The sequence below is a fragment of the Acipenser ruthenus genome, chromosome 1 (assembly GCF_902713425.1).
Source record: "Acipenser ruthenus chromosome 1, fAciRut3.2 maternal haplotype, whole genome shotgun sequence".
In the NCBI taxonomy this organism is placed as follows: domain Eukaryota; kingdom Metazoa; phylum Chordata; class Actinopteri; order Acipenseriformes; family Acipenseridae; genus Acipenser; species Acipenser ruthenus.
The window spans coordinates 3489948-3516865 of record NC_081189.1 but is presented as its reverse complement, the minus strand read 5'-3'; the positions used below and the strand labels follow the sequence as shown (position 1 = coordinate 3516865).

At 40.3% G+C, this 26918-nt stretch overlaps 1 protein-coding gene across 1 annotated transcript in view; it reads right to left on the bottom strand.

The window, feature by feature from the left end:
- LOC117403778 (DNA mismatch repair protein Msh3-like) overlaps positions 1–26918 on the bottom strand; it is a 75044-nt gene that overhangs the window by 28745 nt on the left and 19381 nt on the right. Inside the window, exons 10-20 of the mRNA XM_059032159.1 lie at positions 24417–24531; positions 23235–23319; positions 20333–20442; positions 18449–18581; positions 16820–17007; positions 16090–16258; positions 14529–14593; positions 10148–10264; positions 8508–8615; positions 6542–6656; positions 2508–2665 (exon numbers count right to left, since the gene is read on the bottom strand). Coding sequence (XP_058888142.1) covers positions 2508–2665; positions 6542–6656; positions 8508–8615; positions 10148–10264; positions 14529–14593; positions 16090–16258; positions 16820–17007; positions 18449–18581; positions 20333–20442; positions 23235–23319; positions 24417–24531 — 1363 coding nt within the window. The remainder of the gene's footprint in view (positions 1–2507; positions 2666–6541; positions 6657–8507; positions 8616–10147; positions 10265–14528; positions 14594–16089; positions 16259–16819; positions 17008–18448; positions 18582–20332; positions 20443–23234; positions 23320–24416; positions 24532–26918) is intronic.

Sequence of the window (26918 nt, the reverse complement as noted above, 5' to 3'; positions counted from 1 at the left end):
TGAATTTGGAGGATTACTTTCCTTAATTTAAGCCCTGCTTAGATGCAATGCTGTCATTTGGAATAGTGCTATACACTGTGGTTATTCTGCCATTGTCATTGTAAAATAAATCAGATTTTTTTTGGATCCAAAAAGTAAAACACAAATTGATGCAAGATTTAGATGCTGTGTTCTCCATTTGCAAGCTTAATTTGTTAAACCTGTCCAGTTCTCCCTTGGCTCTATTTCCCCAATTCCTAATTTTACTCGGCATGTTTTCTCAGGTTATGCAACATGATTCTGTTTCCATGGTGTTGTCATGGACACAGCACAACACCCCTTTGTTTTATGTTGTTGGCAGTTACTTATAATTTAACATACTTAACTTATATGTTAAAGACTGGGAAACAAATAGCCCCAAAGATATAAAAACGGAAACAGGAGGAATCCATTAGGAACTTCATTCACATTTTTCATATTATTGCCTCTATGTTCCAATCATTTTTTTTGCGATTACTCAAATCTTGGTGTTTCACTGAACTTTCCTCTGTTACAGGTGCTTTGACTCGAGTTCAGAAGCTGCTGCTGACTTGACGTGGTCAGATTCTCTTTCACCAGAGGCCAGGTGAGCAAAGTGTCAGTTTAGGGTTAAGAGCCTGCGGCATCTAGTGAATCAAGTTCCCTTATGTGTTGCTGTCAACATGCCATACCTGTTAGCTAGAACCACTGAAGAAAAATGTCAACATGCCATACCTGTTAGCTAGAACCACTGAAGAAAAATGTCAACATGCCATACCTGTTAGCTAGAACCACTGAAGAAAAATGTCAACATGCCATATCTGTTAGCTAGAACCACTGAAGAAAAATGTCAACATGCCATATCTGTTAGCTAGAACCACTGAAGAAAAATGTCAACATGCCATATCTGTTAGCTAGAACCACTGAAGAAAAATGTCAACATGCCATACCTGTTAGCTAGAACCACTGAAGAAAAATGTCAACATGCCATACCTGTTAGCTAGAACCACTGAAGAAAAATGTCAACATGCCATATCTGTTAGCTAGAACCACTGAAGAAAAATGTCAACATGCCATACCTGTTAGCTAGAACCACTGAAGAAAAATGTCAACATGCCATACCTGTTAGCTAGAACCACTGAAGAAAAATGTCAACATGCCATATCTGTTAGCTAGAACCACTGAAGAAAAATGTCAACATGCCATATCTGTTAGCTAGAACCACTGAAGAAAAATGTCAACATGCCATATCTGTTAGCTAGAACCACTGAAGAAAAATGTCAACATGCCATACCTGTTAGCTAGAACCACTGAAGAAAAATGTCAGCATGCCATACCTGTTAGCTAGAACCACTGAAGAAAAATGTCAACATGCCATATCTGTTAGCTAGAACCACTGAAGAAAAATGTCAACATGCCATATCTGTTAGCTAGAACCACTGAAGAAAAATGTCAACATGCCATACCTGTTAGTTAGAACCACTGAAGAAAAACTGAACTGTAATTTGAAAATCTTTACTCTTAATAAAGACATCAGAACGTCTCATGACGAGTTAATGACTATGATCTGCAAGGCACCTTCATTTAACTTCACTAGTGCCCTTTAAATGTCACAAGCACGTTCTGTCATGAGTCATGCAGTTAAATACACTCCAGCCATCCCCTAAATTAACAGTGTCTAAATGGTAGTAAGTTGTTGAAATTGCACATTTTGATCTGCTGGTGTTAGATACTCCTCTATCACCAGTGACAGGCACTTTTCACCTATGTCTAGGAAGAGTGGAAACATTATGTCCTTTCACAAAACACACCATGTTTGATAATTATGTAACTTGAAAACATAAAAACACGTGGTTCTAAAAGAATCCTTCAACAATATCGTGGACAGCAGATCCACAGTTTGGTTTGGCCAACTTCCTGCGTGTCTGTCTGAGCTGGGATCATCCGTATGAATATCTTATAGGGATGTGCAGATAATTTCATTTTTCAAGTATTTCTCTTAAAAAAATAAAATAATAAATAAATAAAATATATATGATTGACTGAATCATCTACCGATGTGAAATACTGGTAGAGGCATTTGTCTGTTGAGTTTAATCAGAGGTTTAATCCTGCTCAGGGCTGCTACCCTAATTCAATGCAGAGTGGACGCATTCATGAAAACGAGAAGAGGAACTGAAAGTTATTTCAAATGGTTCAAAGAAAGGTGCAGATCCAATGTTAGAAGTTTTAGTTGTTTTGATCATTGTCATTGACTGGTACTCAATAATTGTGTAGACAGAAGGCAAACGAGGGAAAGTATGGTTTTGTGTAATTAAGACCTTTAAGAGGTTTTATTCCCTTTTATTAATACCCAACAACCTTAAACACGTTGAACGCAGTCACTCGGAAGTATCCACACTCCCCTGATATTCTTACTGTGCACAGACACCAACAAGAATGTTCCTCTCGGATTGGCCCAGCGCTCCGTGTCGAATTGGATCCGGCAGCAATGAGATGAAACAAGTTACCTGGTGAAGATGCCATCCACAATCCCAACGACAGCCTCGTCAGCCGGCACGAAGGAGCCTATCTGAGCCATCATGGTGATGACAGCCACTTGTCTTATATAGGAGCTCTTCCCACCCATGTTGGGTCCAGTAATGATCATCACCCGCTTACCGTCCCCCTGCGTTACAGGAAAGGTACCGGCATTACAATACAGCTTACACTGTGTCAGCAAGGTGCTCATTAAAGAAACAAGAAAGACAGTTTAATACATTCTGCATCACGGTGTGTCTGCTGCTGCATCCAATGCTGTAAAGAACAAGAACATATAAACACACAGCACAGCATTGGTGTAATTACTGTATGATCCTTTACTAGGTTACACTACAGGGGCTTACTTCCCATCCTCATGTTATTTCATTTCATTTAACTGCATTAACCCCCGAGTCTTAACCTAATCAGTATGAACAGGAAAACGACATCATTACAAACTGATGTATAGCGGGGTAAATAGCATTGTATGTTGTAGCATTTTGGTTTATTAGCAGTAAACTATGGTGATGCAATTAGAACACAGATTTAGAGATCTTTAAAATTACCTAGCTCAAAAATAATAATATGGTTCAACTTAATTTTTTTTATTTAATTTATTTTAATACATTTTAGTGTGCCCAATTATTTAACCCTTGATTTTCTCCCCAATTTGAAATGTCCAAACTTTCCCCCCTCACCGCAGCAATTCCCCACACAGCTCAGGAGAACTGAAGGTTCAGTGAGCGTCCTCCGATCGAACCAGCTTCCTCTTTTACACCCAGGAACTCAAGAGCGGATGTCAGCGAGCTACCGACCTCTGGAGGCCAAAGGCCAGCCCTGCAGGTGTCTGCTTTTTTTTATTTTTTATTTATTTATTTATTTTTAAATTTAGTCGTTGCCAATCAGTTTTTATTATTTTCTCCCCAATTTGAAATGCCCAATTATTTTTAGGCTCAGCTCACCGCTACCACCCATGCGCTGACTCGGGAGGGGCGAAGATGAACACACGCTGTCCTCCGAAGCGTGTGCCGTCAGCCGCCCGCTTCTTTACACTCTGCAGACTCACCATGCAGCCGCCTCAGAGCTACAGTGTCGGAGGACAACGCAGCTCTGGGCAGCTTACAGTCAAGCCCGCAGGCGCCCGGCCAGACTACAGGGGTCGCTGGTGCGCGGTGAGCCGAGGACACCCTGGCTGACCTAACCCTCCCTCCCCCCGGATGACGCTCAGCCAATTGAGCGCCGCACCCTCGGAGCTCCCGTCCACGGTCGGCTGTGGAATAGCCTGGACTCGAACCAGCGACGTCCAGGCTATAGAGCGCATCCTGCACTCTAGCGAATGCTTTTACTGGATGCGCCACTCGGGAGCCCCTATAGGTGTCTGATTTTAAGCTCAATGGGCACCGGGCCAGCAGGGTTTGCTGTAGCGCGAGGAGGAGAAACAGGCCCTGCCAGAGCCAATGCGACGCTCCCATCGGAATCCTCAGCGCAGACCGACAACTTTGCACAGCGAGAATGCAAACACTTTACGTGTTGCACATGCAGCACTACCCTCCTCCATGCAAACAGTGCTCACGTGAACTCAAATGGGCATAACTCATTTGCATGCCAACTACGGATTGAGCAAAAAAGATTTAAAAACTGGCGCTTTTTTCTCTGATTTATTTCACATCCTGGATTTAAATGTTGAAACTGCTAAATTTTTCTGATTTATAAATGATATCTGAAAGTACACATTTAACCATTTATTTAAATGTTTTTCACAAGATTTATAAATCTGAAAAAAAGATTTGTTGTTTAAATCTGTGAAAAAAATACAAGATTTAGGCTAAATCTGGGGAAAAAATTTGTGTTAAATATAATTTTTTTTAAATACACTTTGCACCCCATAATCTCACAAACCTGTAGGCCAGACACAGGCTGAGAACTGTTTCCCTTTTGATACGTCATGCGTGACGTGGTACAAAAAGGTTGTGTTTTTGGTAGGCGTGGTCCGTATTCCACATTAATCACATTTTAGTGGCCTATGTTTTTTTTGTTATTTATTTATTTATTTATTTATTTTAATAATAATGCTAATATTCTTAATAAACACTGCTGCATCCATTTCAGTGATACAAAAAATCTGCAAGATACACTAAGTGCAAGCCATGAAAAGCTGACTACACCAGCTGTTCACATCTCTACAGATGAATGCGACACTCTTTCCTGTCTGTGTGGGCGTGCTGCACAAGAGAGCCTGAAGAACTCTGAAAAACAACTGCTGCTCTCCGGTTCTCTCGAACAATGCAAATTGTGTTTAAAATCAGCTAGTTTATCTCGGAGAGGAATAGAACAGATATTTTAAAGCCAAAGAATTAGCCGTCTTCATCTCCCCCAAGTTAGCGTGGTGGTTGCAGCGGTGAATCGGGGTGAATACTTGGGCATTCCAAATTGGGAGAAAATCGGGGGTAAAATAATTGGCGATTCCAAATAAATAAATAAATAAATAAATAAATAAATAAATAAATAAAATAAAATAAAATAAAATAAAATAAAATACTGTGCAGGGACTAAAAAGCTCCAATAAAATAAAGAACCTGACAGAAGAGTGTTAAATGACTTGTGTAAGATATTATCTAGGTGCCTAGTTGAAATTATTTTTCTAAAAAACTATTGGATCATGTCATAAATTGTGAATATATATATTCACAATAGCCCTCGCCCACTCACCAGGATATGTAAATAGTAAATAAAATGTGATTTAAAAAAAAAAAAAAAAATAATAATGATGTATTTTTTATTTAAGATATAGCTTTCAATAGTACTAATCAGATACTAAATATAAAACATACATCACAGCATTTAAAATGACCTACCCAGCCTAGATTTTACATCAGGCAAAGCACATTCTATAGTGTTATGATTGTACAGATGATATTAAAATATGAACTTGCTGAAAGCTTTTTAGATTGCCTTGTCGTTTCCTGTGGAGATTTCCTGCTTGAATGTATGTGAAATAATTTCATTACCTTACACGGTTTTGACACAAGCTCAGTTTGCTGGCGTTTTAAACGTGTTTTAATAGGCTTGATTTAAATCCTTCTGTCAGTGTAAGCTTACGAGCATTTCTCTAGATCTGGGGTAGGCAACTCTGGTCCTGGAGTGCCATAATCCTGTAGGTATCTACACATGGAAATTATTGAATTATTGAACCAATCATTGAATCAATTAGGGCTTGGGTAAAACAAAAACCAGAAGTGTCTGTGGCACTCCAGGACCAGGGTTGCCTACCCCTGCTCCAGCTAAAGCAGCTGCCATGAGAACCAACAGCACAATAATACCACAACACAGAGAGGGAGAGAGGGAGAGAGGGAGAGAGGGAGAGAGAGAGAGAGAGAGAGAGAGAGAGAGAGAGAGAGAGAGAGAGAGAAACACAGAGAGGGACAGAGAGAGAGAGAGAGAAACACAGAGAGGGGCAAAGAGAGAAAGAGAGAGGGACACACACACACACACACACACACACACACACACACAGAGAAACACACAGAGAGGGACACGCAGACACACACACACACACACAGAGACACACACGTGCAGAGATAGACGCGTGCAGAGATAGACGCGTGCAGAGATAGACGCGTGCAGAGATAGACGCGTGCAGAGATAGTCGCATGCAGAGAGACAGACACACACACACACACACACGTTCGTCTAAGCACCAATATAAATAATATATATTAATTATTGGTGCACATTGACTTACACAACGGCAATTCTTTGCAAGTGCAAATTAAGTGGCTGGGAGTTCCTTAAAGGAGGAGCACAGCTGGGAAACAGCCCCTCCTCAAAACTCTGGACAGAGTTACAATATAAAAGAGAAATACTGATTTAGGCCTTGGACAAAATTCAAGGCACGCATTCCGAATCCTAAAGAAAAAGGGAAACATGTCCCAAAAGATAAAGTCGTCCAGTGAGAACGAAGCTCGCACACTTCTGAGGAAGTAATGCATGACTAACACTCCTTCATCCGCAGTGCGATACTCACGAGGAGTTCAGTGCTGTTGGGTACATACTGGTCCTGTTCTCCCATCAGTACATCAATAGCAGGGTGCCGGCCATTCTTTATTATTATCTGCCTCTCATCTTCCAGCACCACCGGTCTAGACAAGGGCAAAAAAAAAAAAACAACTTCAAAACAGCACCACCGGTCTAGAAAAAAAAAAAAAAAGATAAAATACCAAAAGAATAACTGACACAGGAAATCAAAAGTCTCTGTATGAAGTGGCTTGTTTGTTGTAGGAGAGAAAAAGAATAAAAAAAAGACCATCTGGCACTCAAGCATGGAGAATTCCTCACCATGAAATTTGCTGTGCGGGCTTTCAAGATCAATTTGACATTGTCATTTTATGAAGTGTTAGGACCAATAACTGCAACTTCCATATTTGTTATAATTTTATACTTTTTAAAAGTGGCTATTAGGAGAATTCAAGGACAATTCAAATTGTCTGGCTGCTTTGTTTTCACGGACCCCAATACCCCAATATCTCACCTCTCAACTTTTTTATACCAAAGAGCTTCCCCTCTGCTCTCCATTACACGACACAGGCTATCACACTCATATTCTGGTGTGCAGGGCACGACCAAAAACATCTTTAAAACTACAAGCAAAACAATAGCTCTGTATGGTTATGCGCATTAAAATAAAATTGCAGACGAAATCATAGAAGCTCCATTTGAGCACTGCTTTTCATTGATTTAGGCAGGAGTAGGTAGATGAGAAACAACTGGGATGTTGGGATGTGCTGTTCCTTTAGTCTTATTTATGGTCTTGAATGTTGGGGATCTGGGAGGATTTTTATTTTTTATCCTGCTTTGACTTTTGAGGACCACCTTGTCACATGTCCCCAGTACTACAGTGATTACATCAGCAAATATGTGAAAGGCTAATGGAAAGAAACTGACCACTTGTGGTTTACTCACAAACTACAGGTTACGAACCTCTGTCCTGGAAACCAATGAAGATCATTGTTTGTTTGTTTTTTAGAAGACAGTTGCAGTTTGTTCACTTCAAAGGAAGTTTCCCTAGAAAGGCGCTGGCATGGAGTCTAATGAGAGGACTATAAAATGGAAGGGGGGTGAATTAGCTGCAACAACTATTGATTCATATAATAAAAAGGATGAACTTAATAAAGATGTTTTATTTGATTTCTGTTTTTTTACTTAATGTTCTTCCAGGTGAGGTTAATGAACAGCAGCCCCTTTTCAAAAGCCTGTTCAATAGGAAAGGTTAAAGTGGTAAATCTTGGGTGACCATTCCTCATCTCCGCCTGGCTGGGTGATTCCATGAAGCGCATCCAGTATTGATCTCTCGCCCTGGTAGTGAACCACATTAACAGAGGAAATGAGGCTCTCTAGAACCTTGCTGGTTTTAGAAAGGACAGGAAGCAGTTTAATCTACACTGAATTATTGACATTTGCCATAGCTGTGGAATCCATTGGTCCTAATGCAATGTAAGCATTAGAACGCATATAAAGCGTTGCTTACAAAACTTCTTAATTTTTAATTAACTTCTATTTTTGGATGGAGAAAAACACCTGTTAGCATGACAATGCTAAACAACTAGGTAATATAATACAAAGCCACCCGACATTTTCTCTGTTAAAGTAATTTGTTTCAGCCAAGCTTTTAAAATTGTCTAATAGATAGATAGATAAATAGATAGATAGATAGATAGATAGATAGATAGATAGAGAGAGAGAGAGAGAGAGAGAGAGAGGGAGGGAGAGAGAGAGAGAGAGAGAGAGAGAGAGAGAGAGAGAGAGAGAGAGAGAGAGAGAGAGAGAGGAGAGATCCTTCAGGATATTTCATAAGACTTGTCAGCAGGACACTGTTATGCAAGCTTCTTGCTAATGGCTGTGTGTCTTTAGAACACTACCTCCAGAAAGATCTAGAATGTCAGTTGGTCAAAATCATTAACTGAACAAGATAGAATAAAGACTAAATTAGTTACCTGCAATAATTGCTTTGCTTAGCAACTTCCGCCAATGAGAAGATGCAGTCAACTGTTGCTAGGTGACAAACTGCTTTCCTGATTGTGTGGTAGTGCTCACCAAACTGGCTGTGAAGGGAAAGAACAACATGAGTAATATCAAATTACATTACTGAAAGAAACTGCATTCAACCGTTCCTAATATATACATGGAAATTATAAAAATAGCTGTAAGGTTGAAAAGTAGCCTTTATACTAAACAAACTATACTAAAAAAAAATCCTACATGCCACTGGCTTTTCTATATGTCACTGCTGGGTGCTTTCCTTTTGCATGCACCAGCCACCCATCCATCGTAACAAGAGCAAACTTAACACTGTACCAACTGTCTCCAATGGTTACTAAATGCACACATCGCGTAGTAAACCAATAAACAATGTACATCACCAGATGGCAGCGGACTTCGTCCAATAATATGCAAGCTTAAATAAAAGGCATCAGTCAGACGCATAGCACCAGGTAGAAACATTGACATGCCAGGATACATTACACTGGTCTGACCAAGTTCCATCACACTGTGATAAAGGATCTTATTCAATAAGTTCCATCACACTGGGATAAAGGATCTTATTCAATAAGTTCCATCACATTGGGATAAAGGATCTTATTCAATAAGTTCCATCACACTGGGATAAAGGATCTTATTCAATAAGTTCCATCACACTGGGATAAAGGATCTTATTCAATAAGTTCCATCACATTGGGATAAAGGATCTTATTCAATAAGTTCCATCACACTGGGATAAAGGATCTTATTCAATAAGTTCCATCACATTGGGATAAAGGATCTTATTCAATAAGTTCCATCACACTGGGATAAAGGATCTTATTCAATAAGTTCCATCACACTGTGATAAAGGATCTTATTCAATAAGTTCCATCACACTGGGATAAACGGTCTTATTCAATAAGTTCCATCACATTGGGATAAACAATCTTAAAGTTATTCAATAAGGCGGTGTAAAGTTTAATGCAAAAGCAAATTAACACCACAAGGTGTCTAAATGCATAGAACATGAAAACCCAGGTTAAAACATGCTAAATGCATAGAACATGGAAACCCAGGTTAAAACATGCTAAATGCATAGAACATGGAAACCCAGGTTAAAACATGCTAAATGCATAGAACATGGAAACCCAGGTTAAAACATGCTAAATGCATAGAACATGGAAACCCAGGTTAAAACATGCTAAATGCATAGAACATGGAAACCCAGGTTAAAACATGCTAAATGCATAGAACATGGAAACCCAGGTTAAAACATGCTAAATACATAGAACATGGAAACCCAGGTTAAAACATGCTAAATGCATAGAACATGGAAACCCAGGTTAAAACATGCTAAATGCATAGAACATGGAAACCCAGGTTAAAACATGCTAAATGCATAGAACATGGAAACCCAGGTTAAAACATGCTAAATGCATAGAACATGGAAACCCAGGTTAAAACATGCTAAATGCATAGTGTATCCACTGAAGAAGCCTGGTAAAAGTGGAGGCGTCACAAAGGGCAAACCCCTTTTGAATATACAGATTTCTCGTAGGATCAGCCCTCCCGTGGTTTGCACAGACAGTGTCCTGGGGTTGCAGAGACGTACTGGAGGAAGCTAATCCACTCGCTGCAGCAGTCGAGGGTGAGCTGTTCACGCAGTTGGCCGAGGCGCCGACTCTTCTCCACTATAAAAGGCGTGTGGAAACGGCCCACTGCCTTTGTGCTGCAGAGAAAAGGGAGGCAGGTTACTAGGCAATCAGCAATGTCATTCTTCACTTTATTATCAGCCCGGCACCGAGACCTTGGGATGAATGAAACCAAAAATTAAAAGTGCCATTAATATAGAAACTCTGTTTTCAGCGCCGACAGATAAGGGATAAAAGCACTTGGTTACTAAGATGCTGGCACTTGAAAGCGAGGAGAAAAGCATTCCTTTCACATGATAATGAGAATTCAGTATGCAAGGGACACACACTATTCTGAGATTTCTGAACTGAATAAACAGTTAACCCATTTGAAAAACGCAGCTTGTTAACTGTGATTTTTGACAGCTTCTAATGCAGTCTCAATTATTTAATGGCGATGAAGCAGCCCAGAAAGACAGCAGAATTAGCAATCATGCGTACAGTATATTGGGAAAGGTTCAGATTTTTCTGCAGCAATAAATGGCTAAAAATAACTGAACGACACAATTGATATAGTGACAAAGAGACAGATTAAAAAAATAAACATAAACATATTCTAATATAATGCAATCAAACCCTGCTTAGTGTCACAACAAATGTCCTGGCCAGGACATAATGGGAATCAATGGGGTTACTGTCACCTTCATGATTATCGCACTCTGTTTTATGACTGTTTAAATGTGAGTGATATTAACCAGAGTTCCACTTAATGTTACTTTGAGAAATAAAAGAACAGGAGGTTTACAAGTACAGTGCTCCCCCTTGATAAGGCAGCGCGTTACCTGCAGAACCAGTTACAAGACGGCATGGTCGTGGCTCCCATGTACCCCACAATCTGGTGGCACGATATAGCATACAGAGCCCTATAGTGTGTATGTTTACAGCTTTCTTGCTATATTTGGTGAAAGTCAACATTTACACTCTGTCTCTTTCAAATGATATTAAAAGTGTTTGACCGCAGTGTGAACCTCAATAATACACATACTTAGAAGTGACAGGTGGTAATATTTCAAGCCTAGGGGTGGGGGTGTCAAGTTTAAAATGCGTGATTTAGTTTAGTTTACTAAGCTGAACTCAGATATCAGTCATTATAAATATTCAGCGCACATTTGTGTGTTGTTACTTCATCAGTTTATTTAAGTACATTCTGCACTGCTTACAAAATGAGGAGCTCTGTTTTGGAAACACAGCACAATGTTAAACAGCTAAGGAGGTGTTTTATTGGGAGCAGGTAGTGGTCTGGTTAACTGACAATACAGTTTATTGAAAAGATCATCGACTTTCACTGTACACAACTAGAGCTGGGACAAATATTCAAAGCACCACTGTTCGGAATGTATTCGGTGACAGCATTGACCACGTTCACATTCATTCATATAACAAAACATACAACGACTGTATCAAAAGAGATGGAAACCAATGCATAAAAGAGGCTCGAAAATAATTAACATGCATTGTACCGTACCGAAGAGGGCCTATCTCCTTTATTAAATACGTAGGTAATTTACTGTATTATATTGTATTAATTATAGTACTTTTGTTTTCCAGCCCATTCAAAATTAAAATATCCATAGTTTTATACATATATATATATATATATATATATATATATATATATATATATATATATATATATATACACACACACACACACACACAGTATATATATATATATATATTAGGACTGTATTTGAAGATAAATGTTAAACATCTTAGATCAAACTAGGGCTATTCATCAGAAAAAAAAAAAAGAATGTTTATTTGAAATTTTTTTGGGTCACTTTCTAAAGGGTCAGGGGTCAAGTGTCAAGGAGTGTGCATCAGTATTCCCAGGCGACTAGTACAACATAATAAAGCCACGCCTTTTTCTACATTACACGACTGCCTGCTTAAAAAACAATGTGTAACATGCTACTTCCAGTTCGACAGCCATTCAAACTGAACCGGTTCTGAGCATCTGGAAAAAAAAAAAAAAAAAATACACTTAAAAAAAGAAAAGAAAAAAGGAAACTAATTAATGAAACTGCAGTTTAAAAGCCACCAAGTTCCTCTTTCACAATAAATTCCATCCAATTCATCCCTCCCACCTCGCTTTCACTCTTTTCTATAGTAAAAGAAAACAAACCCATTTTCCATTTCTCTCCGGCACTGAAATCCGCTCAAGCCAATGCCACTCCATTCAGGAACAGTGCATAGATCCGCCCCCTCCCTGCGGAGCAGAATACAAATTCCAGCCTCCCACACACTTCACACAGTCGAGGACATGAAGTGCACGACGACACACTCCTGAATGAATGAGAGGCGAGCGAGATTCCGGGAAGCAGCGGCAGGGCTGAAGGCCAAGGCTTGAAGCTTAAACTTTAACCACTTCTTATGCTGAAACTCTGCATTTCAAATCCCTTCGTTGACTATTACAAAACCCTCAGAACCTCGAAGGCCACTGCAATGAGAATATAGAGGATACATAACGGCTCTCAGCGATGTAACACATTTTATTAAAACCTCGGTTTTAAAATCCGTCTTGTGACTTGTTAAAACACCATCACATGACAGATTATAGTTGGCACCATAGCCCCCAAAGTTCTTAACAACTGTCGTTCATAGCAACAGCACATATAGTTGAATTTTTTACATAACAGCAGCACATATTCTCATAGCGGGTTTTCCTCAGCTTTCTGAACAGCAGCTTCAACAAATTCTAAACAACGCTAAAAACAAAATCTACTGCCATCTTTCAGCAGTATCTCCTCTCCAAAAACTGACAGAGGTTTCATGGAGAAAAAACAAGAAAAAAAAAGAAAAAAGGGAAACCAAGAGCAGATAAAGCTGTTTTTCACAGTTTATAAAACAAATATATAATATAATCCCCAGTCAGACACCACATCCCTCTTGTGGACAACAGTTTTCCACTATACACCTTCACTCCAGTCCATATTTGTATAATATTAAACCCTTAGATTCCAGCTCACATCCCCATTGGCTACTGCAGGGCCCCATTGTAAAGAATTGGTATCTCCACTGAATGGAAAGGCAAGGGCTGGACTTGAACCACCATACGGTTCAAAGGCAAATGTCTCCCATTCAACTGAAGAGCAAGCTCTGTATTTGAGAGGGAAGTATGTGTCTTATGCCAGTATAATTGACTCATCAGCCACTGAATGAATCCCAAAGACTGGGTTTCACTTCATCATTTGCTGCACTATGTGCAACTCCACAGCTTTGGAGAAAGTGGGAAAAATCAATTTCCATCAGCTGCAATCACTTCACTTCTACTTCAGTCTCAATACACACAAGCCAGCATGATCAGTGCTTTATAAACAGCAGACAATGATTCCAATTATCTACCCCTCCAAACATACCAAGTTGAAAATGTAAAAACACAAGAACTGATGGCCCAGCTTAAAACCTGATCACCCTTTCAGACAGCAATTTAAAAAATATTGTAACAGCACTCCCTGTGGAATCCTCTGCAGTCCCCAGATAGAGACGTGCTGTTTCAGGATAGCTTTTAACTGATGAAGAGTGCGTTTTTTAACCTCCCCATTCTTGCTGACCAGATGTTAAAACAAATATGGCTGTCCTGTAACAAATGTAATAATATTATTATTTTTGCAGAGCAGCGGTCGAGACAAATGTGACCGTCGAGTAACAAACGTAACAAACAATAAATACAATTGTGCCTGCAGTGTCGTGTGTGCGTGCGTGTGTAGTTACAAAGATACAGGCACTGCCACTATATCCTCCCATCGTCTGGAACCTGCACCCCCACGTGGAATAAAACTATCAGGTTTTCAGATAATGGGCCCTACTGACAAAACATGAAGGACAGGTTGAAGATGTGTTTTTTTTTTTGTTTTTTTTTGTAGGACTGTTTTTGGAAGACTTAAGTTTATAACTGTGCTTTGTCAAATTAGAATAAACAAAGAAAACAGTTGAAAAGGTTTCATTAACTGAAAACTTGATTTAAAAAAGAAGAAAATCCTGAACAAAACATTCCTTAAAACAGTCCCTAAAGTTCTGACTATAATTATGGGAATGTTACAGGGGTCATACTGCACCTGTGTCTATGGCAGACAAATGTACAGGATGTGCAAACCTCAATCATTTGACTGCATCAACAAAAAACTTGATTATTCTGTCAGTGGTAGAAATATGGAGGACTGGGTCCAGCACCAGAAATAAAATGAAATAAAATCCTATAACAGCAGCAGCCATTCTAAAAAAGGGTTTCTTGTCCACAATAAAATAGTGAATCAGTTTGGTCACACAGAAAATTCACACACAAGTTAGTATTTCAAATACCTGCTAATTTTGACCCAGTCAGGTGGTACTTTTGACATCATGGTGTTCTTGACCTCGATCAGAAACTAAAAAAGATAAGCATTGGTAAATAGAAAGACTCTACACATAATATCATACATACAGTATAATAAACGACATCTGACGTAACTTTACAGGCCTGTCCAAGACATCTCAAAACACAACGGCTTTTAAAGGCAGACACAGATTTTGCAGACTGGAAAAACAAAGGCAGATATCCCTTCAAAGGGAGCGAGCATAAGAAGAGAGTGAGCAGAGCCGACTGGATACCCAGGCAAAACACTAGGCATGCATATAACAAGCGCACCATTTATTGCATGGATTACAATAGCAGTGTAGCTCATTTAAAACCATGATAAATGTTACACTGTACACATACCGTAATAATTAAAAACACAAGGTTAGCATGCTATGCTGTGTAGACGTACTTTATATTCTGAACATTTAAATAGTGTACAGCAATTTACTTCTAAGTGTATACTTCCATTGCTCTTATTTCCCATGGGGGTGGAAATTAGATAAATGTGATATTAAAAGAGATATGATCAGGAGCTTGTCCTCATTAACATCCATTACATTCTAGCTGTGACATTTCAAAGAGGTGATAATTGGTGGAAGGGGACATTTACAGGACTGAAGTTAAGCCAATTCCTATCACGCTGAAGGAAAGGGTAGGATCTCAGTGACTTCCCAGAGAAAGCTGTAGGATCTCAGTGACTTCCCAGAGAAAGCGGTAGGATCTCAGTGACTTCTCAGAGAAAGGGGTAGGATCTCAGTGACTTCTTAGCGAAAGCTGTAGGGATCTCAGTGACTTCCCAGAGAAAGCGGTAGGATCTCAGTGACTTCTCAGAGAAAGCTGTAGGGATCTCAGTGACTTCTCAGAGAAAGCTGTAGGGATCTCAGTGACTTCTCAGAGAAAGGGGTAGGATCTCAGTGACTTCTCAGAGAAAGGGGTTGGATCTCAGTTAAGAGGCATTATATTCAAGGTGAGTGACAGATCCAGAGGTTGTGGTTGTTTTTCTGTTTTTGTTCTTCATATGTCAGTGAACACAGCTGAAATGCAACGACGGGCTGATTACGCAAAGAGGAGAAGAATGCTTCTCAGAGGGAGCAGCAATGTGGAGCTGACAATCTAGACGCCACAACGTAATGCCACACATAGCTAACCCCGCCCCTGGCCCTGCTCAGCTCCGAGACAGATTCACGGTTTGATCCTTGCTCGGCTCCACAAATAGCCAGTGGAGAGCCACCTGTACCTTAAGGGCCTGGGGCCCTCACTGCTTCAATGTGCCAGTGGAAAGGGGTAAAAGACACTGGACACTTTCTGAAAAATCAGCACTGTTTCTCCTCAGTTCACTAACCAGGTCTTTCTAATGTTCTTGGCAGTCAGAGTATGCCTGCTAGCTGCTGATTTGATTAAAATCCTTGAAAATGTTGAAAGACTGCTTCATCTAACAACAGCACAGAGCCCTATATTATGATCATATACTGGATCATGCAGCCTCAGTGGCAGGAATAGGGTTGCTGGGTTCACTGCTGGTACCTGCTGGCCTGACACAGTCACATAATCCAGGGAGGGATTTTTCAGGATTAGCCGGATCTCTCGCCGGTGTTCCTGGATCTGGGACAGAACATCCTGGATCTCCTCCTTCCTCTCTCGGATTACAGGGAAATCTGTCAGATCCGCAAACAGCTCGGTTTTATCTCCAGTCCTAGAATCAAATGAACCAGAAGCAGAAGCTAGTAACTCCTGAATGTTTCTATCTGTCCATGATGTTATTGACAATATACTCTGCAGGTTAACTTCATTGAAACATCTTACAACCCATTCATTGTGCAACAGGAAATTGTCTTGTCTGAAACATGTAGGAAGCCCACTCTGTCCTGGAATACTCATTTTATTTTTTATACATGAAAGACAAACTTTTAAATCAAATAATTACAAATCAATACGTGAAAGTGCATATTTTATTTTCTATCTTAGGGATGGAAATAAGACTCCAATTGCATGACAGTTTCACCCATTCCAGGTTTTACTTTGATCTCGATTAGCCACAGTGTACAGGTATGACGCTCGGGTGTGTCTTAATAAAAGCAGGAATAGATCAAACTGCTATGCAATGGGAGTCGTATTTCCATCCCTGATAAATAACGATTAAGAGGAGGATCTGTGCACCACTGCTCTAAAAAGGCAAGTCATCCGTTTTGTTGCGCTCGCCTCAAAAATGAAAGAAAAGGGAGCAGCCCTTCAGTAATAAACTGCAGATACTCACTTGGCTGCCTTTTCATTGAGCACCCTGAGGTAGCGATGCACTGGGGCCAGCAGCTGTGGGGTCTCCAGCAGGAGATTTCTCAGCAGGGCCGACTGCACCTGGGACTGGGCAGCTGGGACCAGAGACCGCAGCTCCACCTCCAGACGGGACAGAACGCTGGCAATCAGGAGGAACTCCTGCGTGGAGCACTGGAACGCAGAGGGGAAGAGCAGCGCAACACTTAGACACACGCTTGCTCCTTTCACGGCCACTGGAATAGATCACTTTTAGAGGAACACCTTTATTTTTCAGCTGACTCTTTATTGAAACCTTTTAATCTAGCAACGGGTTGCAGGGGCTTTGCTACTTTAATCACAAATGAAACAGGGGTCAGCTATGCATGAGGCTTTCTTATTTCTGACTTTGGATACCTCACTATCTTTGCCTAACTCATCATGGTGTGTCGTCAGCTCAGCTGGTCAGCGCAGGTTTCATGGTATTCCAATTTAAAACTCAATTTAAATATGTACTCTAAAAAGGTGAGTGATTTACAACGGTATTTTGTGAAATATAAACATAAATGTTGAAAGGGAGCTAAACAATACATTCATGCACCATGTAACTTCCACCTGTAGGATTATTTGGAACTGTAAAAGGGGGGTTTGTGGTATCCACTGAAAAATAGAGTGGGACAAGAAACTGGCTTTGCAAACTATTTACAATTGCAATGACAGGTAGCCGCTGCTAGGGTACCTGCAATAGTAACTCCGAGGGCAGGGTCAGAGCAGGAGCAACCATGTGACTGGACAAACAATGGAATAGAGCACAGGAAAAAACACACCCACACCCACACCCACACCCACACGCACACCCACACCCCCACACCCACACCCACACCCACACCCACCCCCACGCACACGCACACGCCCACACCCACACCCACACCCACACCCACACCCACACCCACACCCACACCCACACCCACACCCACACCCACACCCACACGCACACCCACACGCACACCCACACCCACACCCACACGCAACAAGAAAAATACAAAGGCAAAATAAAATCATGGGAAACTGCTGAAAACCTATAGTTACTTCCTGCACAATCCAGATCATTTGAAACATCCTCAGCTTTTACTAGAACTGGTGGTATTGGTACACACTTATTTATTTATTTTTGGACACCCCCCGTAACGTAAGCTTATTGTGAGAATCATAGAATACAGGTGTGTACCAACAGTAACGAAACAAACCTAAAGCATGTGAATCTGTCTGAATGGATTTAGAGGTGAAAACAATGCGGCAATGAACCTGTTCATTACAGCACTGGTAATGGAACCTTAATTAGACAATCATGGAATATAGTGGATTAACAAAGCCTGTGCTCTGTATTATTCATATGACCAAAGGTGGAAAAAAGAGGCTTTTTGCAAGGAACTACCAGAAGCCAGTGTCTGTACAGTTGTTTGAGTGAGAATGCAGGTCCACTAACAGCACCTGCATTCCTTTGTGGATTGATAGATACAAACCATGCTGTTGGTAAAGAGACAGGTGATACATAAAAACATTTTTTTTAAAGGATTCAGAAAACGTAGAATATAATTTGGCACGGAAGGCCTATTTTGTTCTTCATTTGCTTCACCTTTTTATGATAAATGCTACAGATGCCTCTCTCCAAATCAGGCAGCTTGCTGAGCAGGCTCCGGGTGGGAGCCAGGACGCTGGATTCCGAGGAGAGGATTTCAGCCACTGCATCCTGACGAGTTTGGATTTCCCTGAAACAGCACAGAAGCTGAGCATTACAAAGGCAAACAAAAAAACGAGGAAAGGGATTAGGAAGCAGTGCGAGGTCAGAGCTGGCGAGGCCGTGGCACAGATGGACCTTAACCCAAACTCCCTACTGCTAGATCTCCAACCCGAAACACTGTAGCACTGCTCACGTCAAGAGAAGGAAGCTGTGAGCCAGAGTTTGCAAATCACGGACTAGACTAGACTTCCAGTTACGCTTATATATATATATATATATATATATATATATATATATATATATATATATATATATATATATATATATAGAGAGAGAGAGAGAGAGAGAGAGAGAGAGAGAGAGAGAGAGAGAGAGAGAGAGAGAGAGAGAGAGAGAGAGAGAGAGAGAGAGAGAGAGAGAGAGAGAGAGAGAGAGAGAGAGAGAGAGAGAGAGAGAGAGAGAGAGAGAGAGAGAGAGAGAGAGATTTTGTTAATTTCATCCCTCTGCGTCAACTTTTTTTTTGTTTTAAGTAAATACAGTATTTACAGATTCCTCAGGGAGTGTTGCATTGGCTCTGGAGCTCCTATGGGTTATATAAGGTAAAATCAGCAAGGACCATTTCTCCTCCGTTCGCTACAGCGGCCCCTACTGGCCAAGTGCACAGTGAGCTCAGGCGCACACCTGCAGTACTGGCCTTTGTCCTCCAGAGGCCGGTAGCGCACTAGCACCCGCTCTCAAGCTCCTGGGCGTAAAAAGGCAATTGGCTTGCTCGTGGGATCGGGGGACGCACAGGCATTCAGTTCTCTGTTGTGGGGGATTGCTGTGTTGAGGGAGCATAACTGGGCATTCAAACTTGAGAAGAAAAACAGGGTAAAATAGGGCACTCTGAAAGGGTTAATAACTAGCAGCAGAGGCACTTTATATAACGTTTCTGGTAAACCGGGCACACTGTCAAAACACACAAAGGTTACCAAGCCCAGCATGTGCATATTCTGCACAACTCCAGCTCCAAAAGGTTAAGCTGTGCTTTATTCATCTTCACATACGGCTATGTGAGCCCTGGTAATCCGCAGGCAGAATCGCCAATCCGGAGTAATCCACAAAAGCCGAGGAGTCAGGAAGAATACCTCGAGACTGAAGCCTCACTTAGTGTCATATTAAAAAGATCCCAGCGCAGTCTCCTTTATAACCTCCTTTTAATTTGCACTGAATTGTATTTATGACGGGCTTCTCTGTGGCACGTCAGTGTCAATGGCCTCTTGTTTACAACAGGGGATTCTCTACTACATTTCAAAACTCATAAAAGGAGCAGCTGAAATTGCCAGTGGGTTGTATTGGTTGGGGGAGGCAATTTCAAATGAAAATATACTGGGGTACTCCAGTACTCCAATCACTGAAGTACTCTAAAGCTAGTTTAATGAAAGGCATGGTTATTGATTTCCCTTTGGTAATTATGCTGGCATGAACAGCAGGCTGCAATACATAACTGCAATACGTAACTCAAAACACATACCAGTACAAAGAGCAAGCAATAACCTATATAAAGCAAAGCTAGTGGGGTAGTAAGGGGAATTAAATGAACTCTCCCCCCTCCAGAGCAGGCCAGTTGAATGAACTGAATTGGATCAACTGCTGCTAAATACTTTTTTTTTTTTTGTGAGTAATGCATACTTCAACTCCCCATGCCATATTCCTGAAGCTTTTTTATGTGGCTGATATTGTCAGAAATGAGATTGTATCTATTTTCAGACATCTCCGTGTTTTCTAAAGGAGGCTCACCTTGCCGATATCAGGGGCTGTGTCACCCACTTCCTCATCAATCTCCGGCCAAAGGGGGTCTGGGTATGGTTGAGGACCCACAGCAAGCTGCCTTTTTCCCTACAGTTTGTCTATATGAAAAAAAACAACAAAAAAACACATCCACCAGTTTAAATCTCTCTCTTTCATGCTCCTTGTTAAAAACACCTCCACCAGTTTAAATCTCTCTCTTTCATACTCCTTGTTAAAAACACCTCCACCAGTTTAAATCTCTCTCTTTCATACTCCTTGTGAAAAACACCTCCACCATTTTAAATCTCTCTCTTTCATACTCCTTGTTAAAAACACCTCCACCAGTTTAAATCTCTCTTTCATACTCCTTGTTAAAAACACCTCCACCAGTTTAAATCTCTTTCATACTCCTTGTTAAAAACACCTCCACCAGTTTAAATCTCTCTCTTTCATGCTCCTTGTTAAAAACACCTCCACCAGTTTAAATCTCTCTCTTTCATACTCCTTGTTAAAACACCTCCACCAGTTTAAATCTCTCTCTTTCATGCTCCTTGTTAAAAACACCTCCACCAGTTTAAATCTCTCTTTCATACTCCTTGTTAAAAACACCTCCACCAGTTTAAATCTCTCTCTTTCATGCTCCTTGTTAAAAACACCTCCACCAGTTTAAATCTCTCTCTTTCATGCTCCTTGTTAAAAACACCTCCACCAGTTTAAATCTCTCTCTTTCATACTCCTTGTTAAAAACACCTCCACCAGTTTAAATCTCTCTCTTTCATGCTCCTTGTTAAAAACACCTCCACCAGTTTAAATCTCTCTCTTTCATACTCCTTGTTAAAAACACCTCCACCAGTTTAAATCTCTCTCTTTCATACTCCTTGTTAAAAACACCTCCACCAGTTTAAATCTCTCTCTTTCATGCTCCTTGTTAAAAACACCTCCACCAGTTTAAATCTCTCTCTTTCATGCTCCTTGTTAAAAACACCTCCACCAGTTTAAATCTCTCTCTTTCATACTCCTTGTTAAAAACACCTCCACCAGTTTAAATCTCTCTCTTTCATGCTCCTTGTTAAAAACACCTCCACCAGTTTAAATCTCTCTCTTTCATACTCCTTGTTAAAAACACCTCCACCAGTTTAAATCTCTCTCTTTCATACTCCTTGTTAAAAACACCTCCACCAGTTTAAATCTCTCTCTTTCATACTCCTTGTTAAAAACACCTCCACCAGTTTAAATCTCTCTCTTTCATACTCCTTGTTAAAAACACCTCCACCAGTTTAAATCTCTCTCTTTCATGCTCCTTGTTAAAAACACCTCCACCAGTTTAAATCTCTCTTTCATACTCCTTGTTAAAAACACCTCCACCAGTTTAAATCTCTCTCTTTCATGCTCCTTGTTAAAAACACCTCCACCAGTTTAAATCTCTCTTTCATGCTCCTTGTTAAAAACACCTCCACCAGTTTAAATCTCTCTCTTTCATACTCCTTGTTAAAAACACCTCCACCAGTTTAAATCTCTCTCTTTCATGCTCCTTGTTAAAAACACCTCCACCAGTTTAAATCTCTCTGTTTCATACTCCTTGTTAAAAACACCTCCACCAGTTTAAATCTCTCTCTTTCATACTCCTTGTTAAAAACACCTCCACCAGTTTAAATCTCTCTGTTTCATACTCCTTGTTAAAAACACCTCCACCAGTTTAAATCTCTCTCTTTCATGCTCCTTGTTAAAAACACCTCCACCAGTTTAAATCTCTCTCTTTCATGCTCCTTGTTAAAAACACCTCCACCAGTTTAAATCTCTCTCTTTCATGTTCCTTGTTAAAAACACCTCCACCAGTTTAAATCTCTCTCTTTCATGCTCCTTGTTAAAAACACCTCCACCAGTTTAAATCTCTCTCTTTCATGCTCCTTGTTAAAAACACCTCCACCAGTTTAAATCTCTCTTTCATGCTCCTTGTTAAAAACACCTCCACCAGTTTAAATCTCTCTCTTTCATACACCTTGTTAAAAACACCTCCACCAGTTTAAATCTCTCTCTTTCATGCTCCTTGTTAAAAACACCTCCACCAGTTTAAATCTCTCTCTTTCATACTCCTTGTTAAAAACACCTCCACCAGTTTAAATCTCTCTCTTTCATACTCCTTGTTAAAAACACCTCCACCAGTTTAAATCTCTCTCTTTCATGCTCCTTGTTAAAAACACCTCCACCAGTTTAAATCTCTCTGTTTCATACTCCTTGTTAAAAACACCTCCACCAGTTTAAATCTCTCTCTTTCATACTCCTTGTTAAAAACACCACCACCAGTTTAAATCTCTCTCTTTCATGCTCCTTGTTAAAAACACCTCCACCAGTTTAAATCTCTCTTTCATGCTCCTTGTTAAAAACACCTCCACCAGTTTAAATCTCTCTCTTTCATACTCCTTGTTAAAAGCTGCATTTTTGTGTTGATATTAAAAGTATGTGAGATGGTAGGGAAACAGTCAATGTTGCTCACACTAAACCACACAAAGGGCCAGGGTCTCGACGATGGGCACTTGTCTGCTATAAACACTGGTTTGTCTTCAATGGCAGTGCCAGAGTATATCTGCACGATATCTATTGTCTCACCCCCCATTATGTGTACTGAATCCGGCGCGGACCCACTTGTGCAATTCTGCATATATTAAAAGTCATTTTTCCAACTTGGCATCCATTATTTATTGAGAGCTCCATCATTAAACAATATCATCTTTTTCATATTTATTACATCTAATAACCCTAAACAACATACTGGACGGATCAAATACATATCTGCTAGGGGATTGGTCAGTGTTACTGGAAGGAAGGACCACAGCCGACACATCTAATCAACGCAGATTTCAAGTTCAAACATGTTTTGAAAAAATAAATAAATAAATAAAAAGTCCCCTACTTGATTCTGCAAGATCTCCAGGTTCTTCATGGTCGTAGCACTGAGCACCATACACTCAGCTTCATTGGAGAGCTGTCTGAATGCGCTGTAATATAAATGAAGACATAGCATTGTACTATTAAATGCACTGTGCGAGTTTCACTTCTGGGTCTTCATCCAGATCAAACCTTTTTGATGATAAAACTCCTGTGCATCAGGATAGGCCCATCACAGCGAAAATCTTTCCATTCATTTCAGATCAGTGGCAAAACAGCATAAGAACCTCACACCTCAAAACCTACACACCTGATCAAAATGGGTCAAACCCCAATTAAACCAATTTACAGGCCTTTTTTAAACAAAGATACAATAAGATAATTAGCATGAACATTTTACTATCAGTCTTACTATCAACACTTTAAATTTGTCCCTGAAATCAAACTCTAAAATAGGATGGTAAATGCCACACCCCACTCTTCTGAATTAATAAGAAATCCCTTGTTAAAATCTTTTGCAGATATTGAAGAGGAGGCAGTTAGCTATAGCAGGGATACCAGTACATTTACACCGATGAAGGCAGAAGCTGAAACATCTGTCAACGCAACTTATTTATTGTTAAGTTTAATCATAGAATCTAGGATTGAGTGTGTATGAGGTGTGGAATCTGCCATTCCCTTTCCCTGGAACTTTAAATCCTGCTGTCCTGCAACAAAACAATGCAGTACAGTTTGGATATGCAAACATCAGAGTCAACTGGCTTCACAGTAACAGCAGCCTGTTGCCTAGACAAACAGGGCAGCAGTTAAATTACTTTTGTATTGAAAACCAGGACCTTAAAACAAGAAGAGACTAACAGCTATAACTATAGAGGCCACTTCGAGAGTAGTTTAAGACAACAGCCTCCCTCGACTCCGACTCCTGTTCTATCCACACTGAAGACTGTGCACTCCAGAAGCACTGTAGTTATGACTTCAGTATATTTAATGAGCAGGGGGTGGGAGTGGGGTAGAACACGGAACTCTCCCAGATTTTGTGCATTTGCTTATCTAGTGCAATCCTTCAATTCATCTCCACTGTATCGCAGTCCCCAGCTGGGTTCAATGATGACTAGAAGAGTGCAGAATGTCAGGACACTAATGGACTGATGTATGGAGTGTGCCCACAGAGGACTAGCAGCCACGTGAAAGGAAAGTCCTTACTCACCTGGTATTGAGGAGAACCTTCTCCAGATTGAAGCCGGTCAGATACGTAATAACCCCCGCCAGGCAGCACACCACCGGCCTCTCAAGACCTATTATACTGGAGAGCCTCTGAGAGCCTGTGAAGACACACACGGGAGCTGCACTTCATAAAGGTTATCAGCACCGGTTCATTACACTTCAGCAGCTGTAGGACTTCAGAAATGCTGCGTCAAGGGCAATGGGTGTTTGCAACATGCCTGAATCTTCTACCATCCTGTAAGCATACTTTATTAACAACTGTATTCAATTGTTTTACATTTAAAGTCAATATACTGTGCGTAGGGGGTTTCTTATACATACGTACATACGTATATAGGTCATACGTACAGTTAACATAAAAAGGTGCTATTTAACTTAAGAATTGTGCCACGTGTTCTGTGCACCGGATGACATTTTTTTTTGTGAACAATTTTTTATTGTTTTTAGACAATTCAATACAATACTATTCAATATAATAATAGTAATAACAAACTATTTACAAAACAAAAAACAAAACAGACAAAAAAAAAAAGGAAGGTCTCTGACAGCTGTGACAATTTCCGAGCATGATGACACAGATTTGTTCTTGGCACCGCACAGACCGGATGACATTTTGACAAATCCATAACTGTGATTAATGGATCGCTCACATTTCATTTATAGTTGTTCATAAACACACACAAAACAAACAGGAGCACAAAATACAGTAAAACTTGCCACTTGAACGAAGCAACCACTTGCTTTTGCCAACCTGTAAACCCAGGCAGGATTTGAACTGCTTAAATAAGGTTTCACTGCTTTGAAATACACTTCAGGTCTGTTCTGTTTTTAAAGTGATGCGTACTGCGGATGAGACCATCTGTTCTTCCCCTATCCGGAAATGGAAATAAGACTCCTATTCCAGGTTTTACTATCAGCTTGATTAGCCACAGTGTAACAGTGTCTTATTAAGCTCATAGTAAAACCAAGAATGGATCACACTTCTGTGCAATGGGAGTCTTTTTTCCATCCCTGCTTATCCAAGGACTCCGATCGTTACTCAGTCTACCATCAGGCTTTTGACCTTCATATACAGAACAATACACAGCGATGACTATCCTTAAACATGCCTTTGACGTTTACTAAAAACACTTTGCTTTTCACTTATCCGAACATGTTCTGAACTCCTTTCATTTGTTGGCCATGTGGGACAGCGTCGCAGCTTAGAATTGCAATTTGCTGGTAGAAGACAGCCACTGGAGATGCCTTCTTTTAAAGAGTCTGATCATGTCATATTCCAGACACAATGATACTTGCTGAGCGTTTGCTTTTTATGGGTTGTGCATGCTTTACACATATTATTATTATTATTATTATTATTTATTTCTTAGCAGACGGCCTTATCCAGGGCGACTTACAGTCATAAACAAAAAATACATTTCAAGAATCACAGTACAAGTATTAATACAATTAGGAGCAAGATAAAAATACAATGACTTTGGGTCAAGCAAGTACATAATTAAAAAGGTTTATTTTGAACATTTTAAAAATATAATGTATTAATCCGGCAAGCATCTTTAGAGAGAGACTAGTAAATGGAGGGGGTGTCAAATCTCTGTAAATGCAAATCACAGAATCCTCTATTGTGCAGTAAAACTGGGTGTTGAATTATATAAGATCTTGCCGTATAATTAGGAGCCTACACAGCTTTTTAATTACAAATCCAATTCGATCTTAAAGTGGTGGAGTAGAATATTTGGGTATTTTGTTTAGATACTTTTTTTTAAATTATTTTTAAACCAATCTTATTAAATATTTATACATCATCAGTGATGATCAGCAGATTAAATTGAGTCATTTATACTTTGTATATCAGGGAGCAAAATGACTCCATCGGATTACTGATTCAGAACATGTGAATACAAATATACAATATCATGTGTTTTTGATAAATTCTTGGGCACTTAGACCAAACTAGCAAATTGTCACTTTTTAATATTTTATAATATAATTGCTAAATTAAACATGTGCCCTATATAGGGCTAAATCATGTCTCAGTAAAAAAATAAATAAAAGGGGCTCCCGAGTGGTGCATCTGGTAAAGGCACTCCGAGAGGAGTGGAGGATAAGCCCTATGGCCTGGAGGTTGCTGGTTGGAGTCCAGGCTATTCTACTGCAGACCGTAGACGGGAGATCCCAGGGGGTGGGGGAGAGCTTAGATCGGCCAGGGTGTCCTCGGCTGACCGTGCACCAGCGACCCCTGTAGTCTGGCCGGGCGCCTGCGGGCTTGCCTGTAAGCTGCCCAGAGCTGCGTTGTCCTCCGACACTGAAGCTCTAAGGTCGCTGCACGGTGAGCCCGCAATGTGAAAAAAAGCAGTCGGCTGACGGCACACACTTTGGAGGACAGCATGTGTTCATCTTCGCCATCGTCAAGTCAGCGCGGGGGTGGTAGCAGTAAGCTGAGCCTAAAAATAATTGGATATGCCAAATTGGGAGAAAACAACCA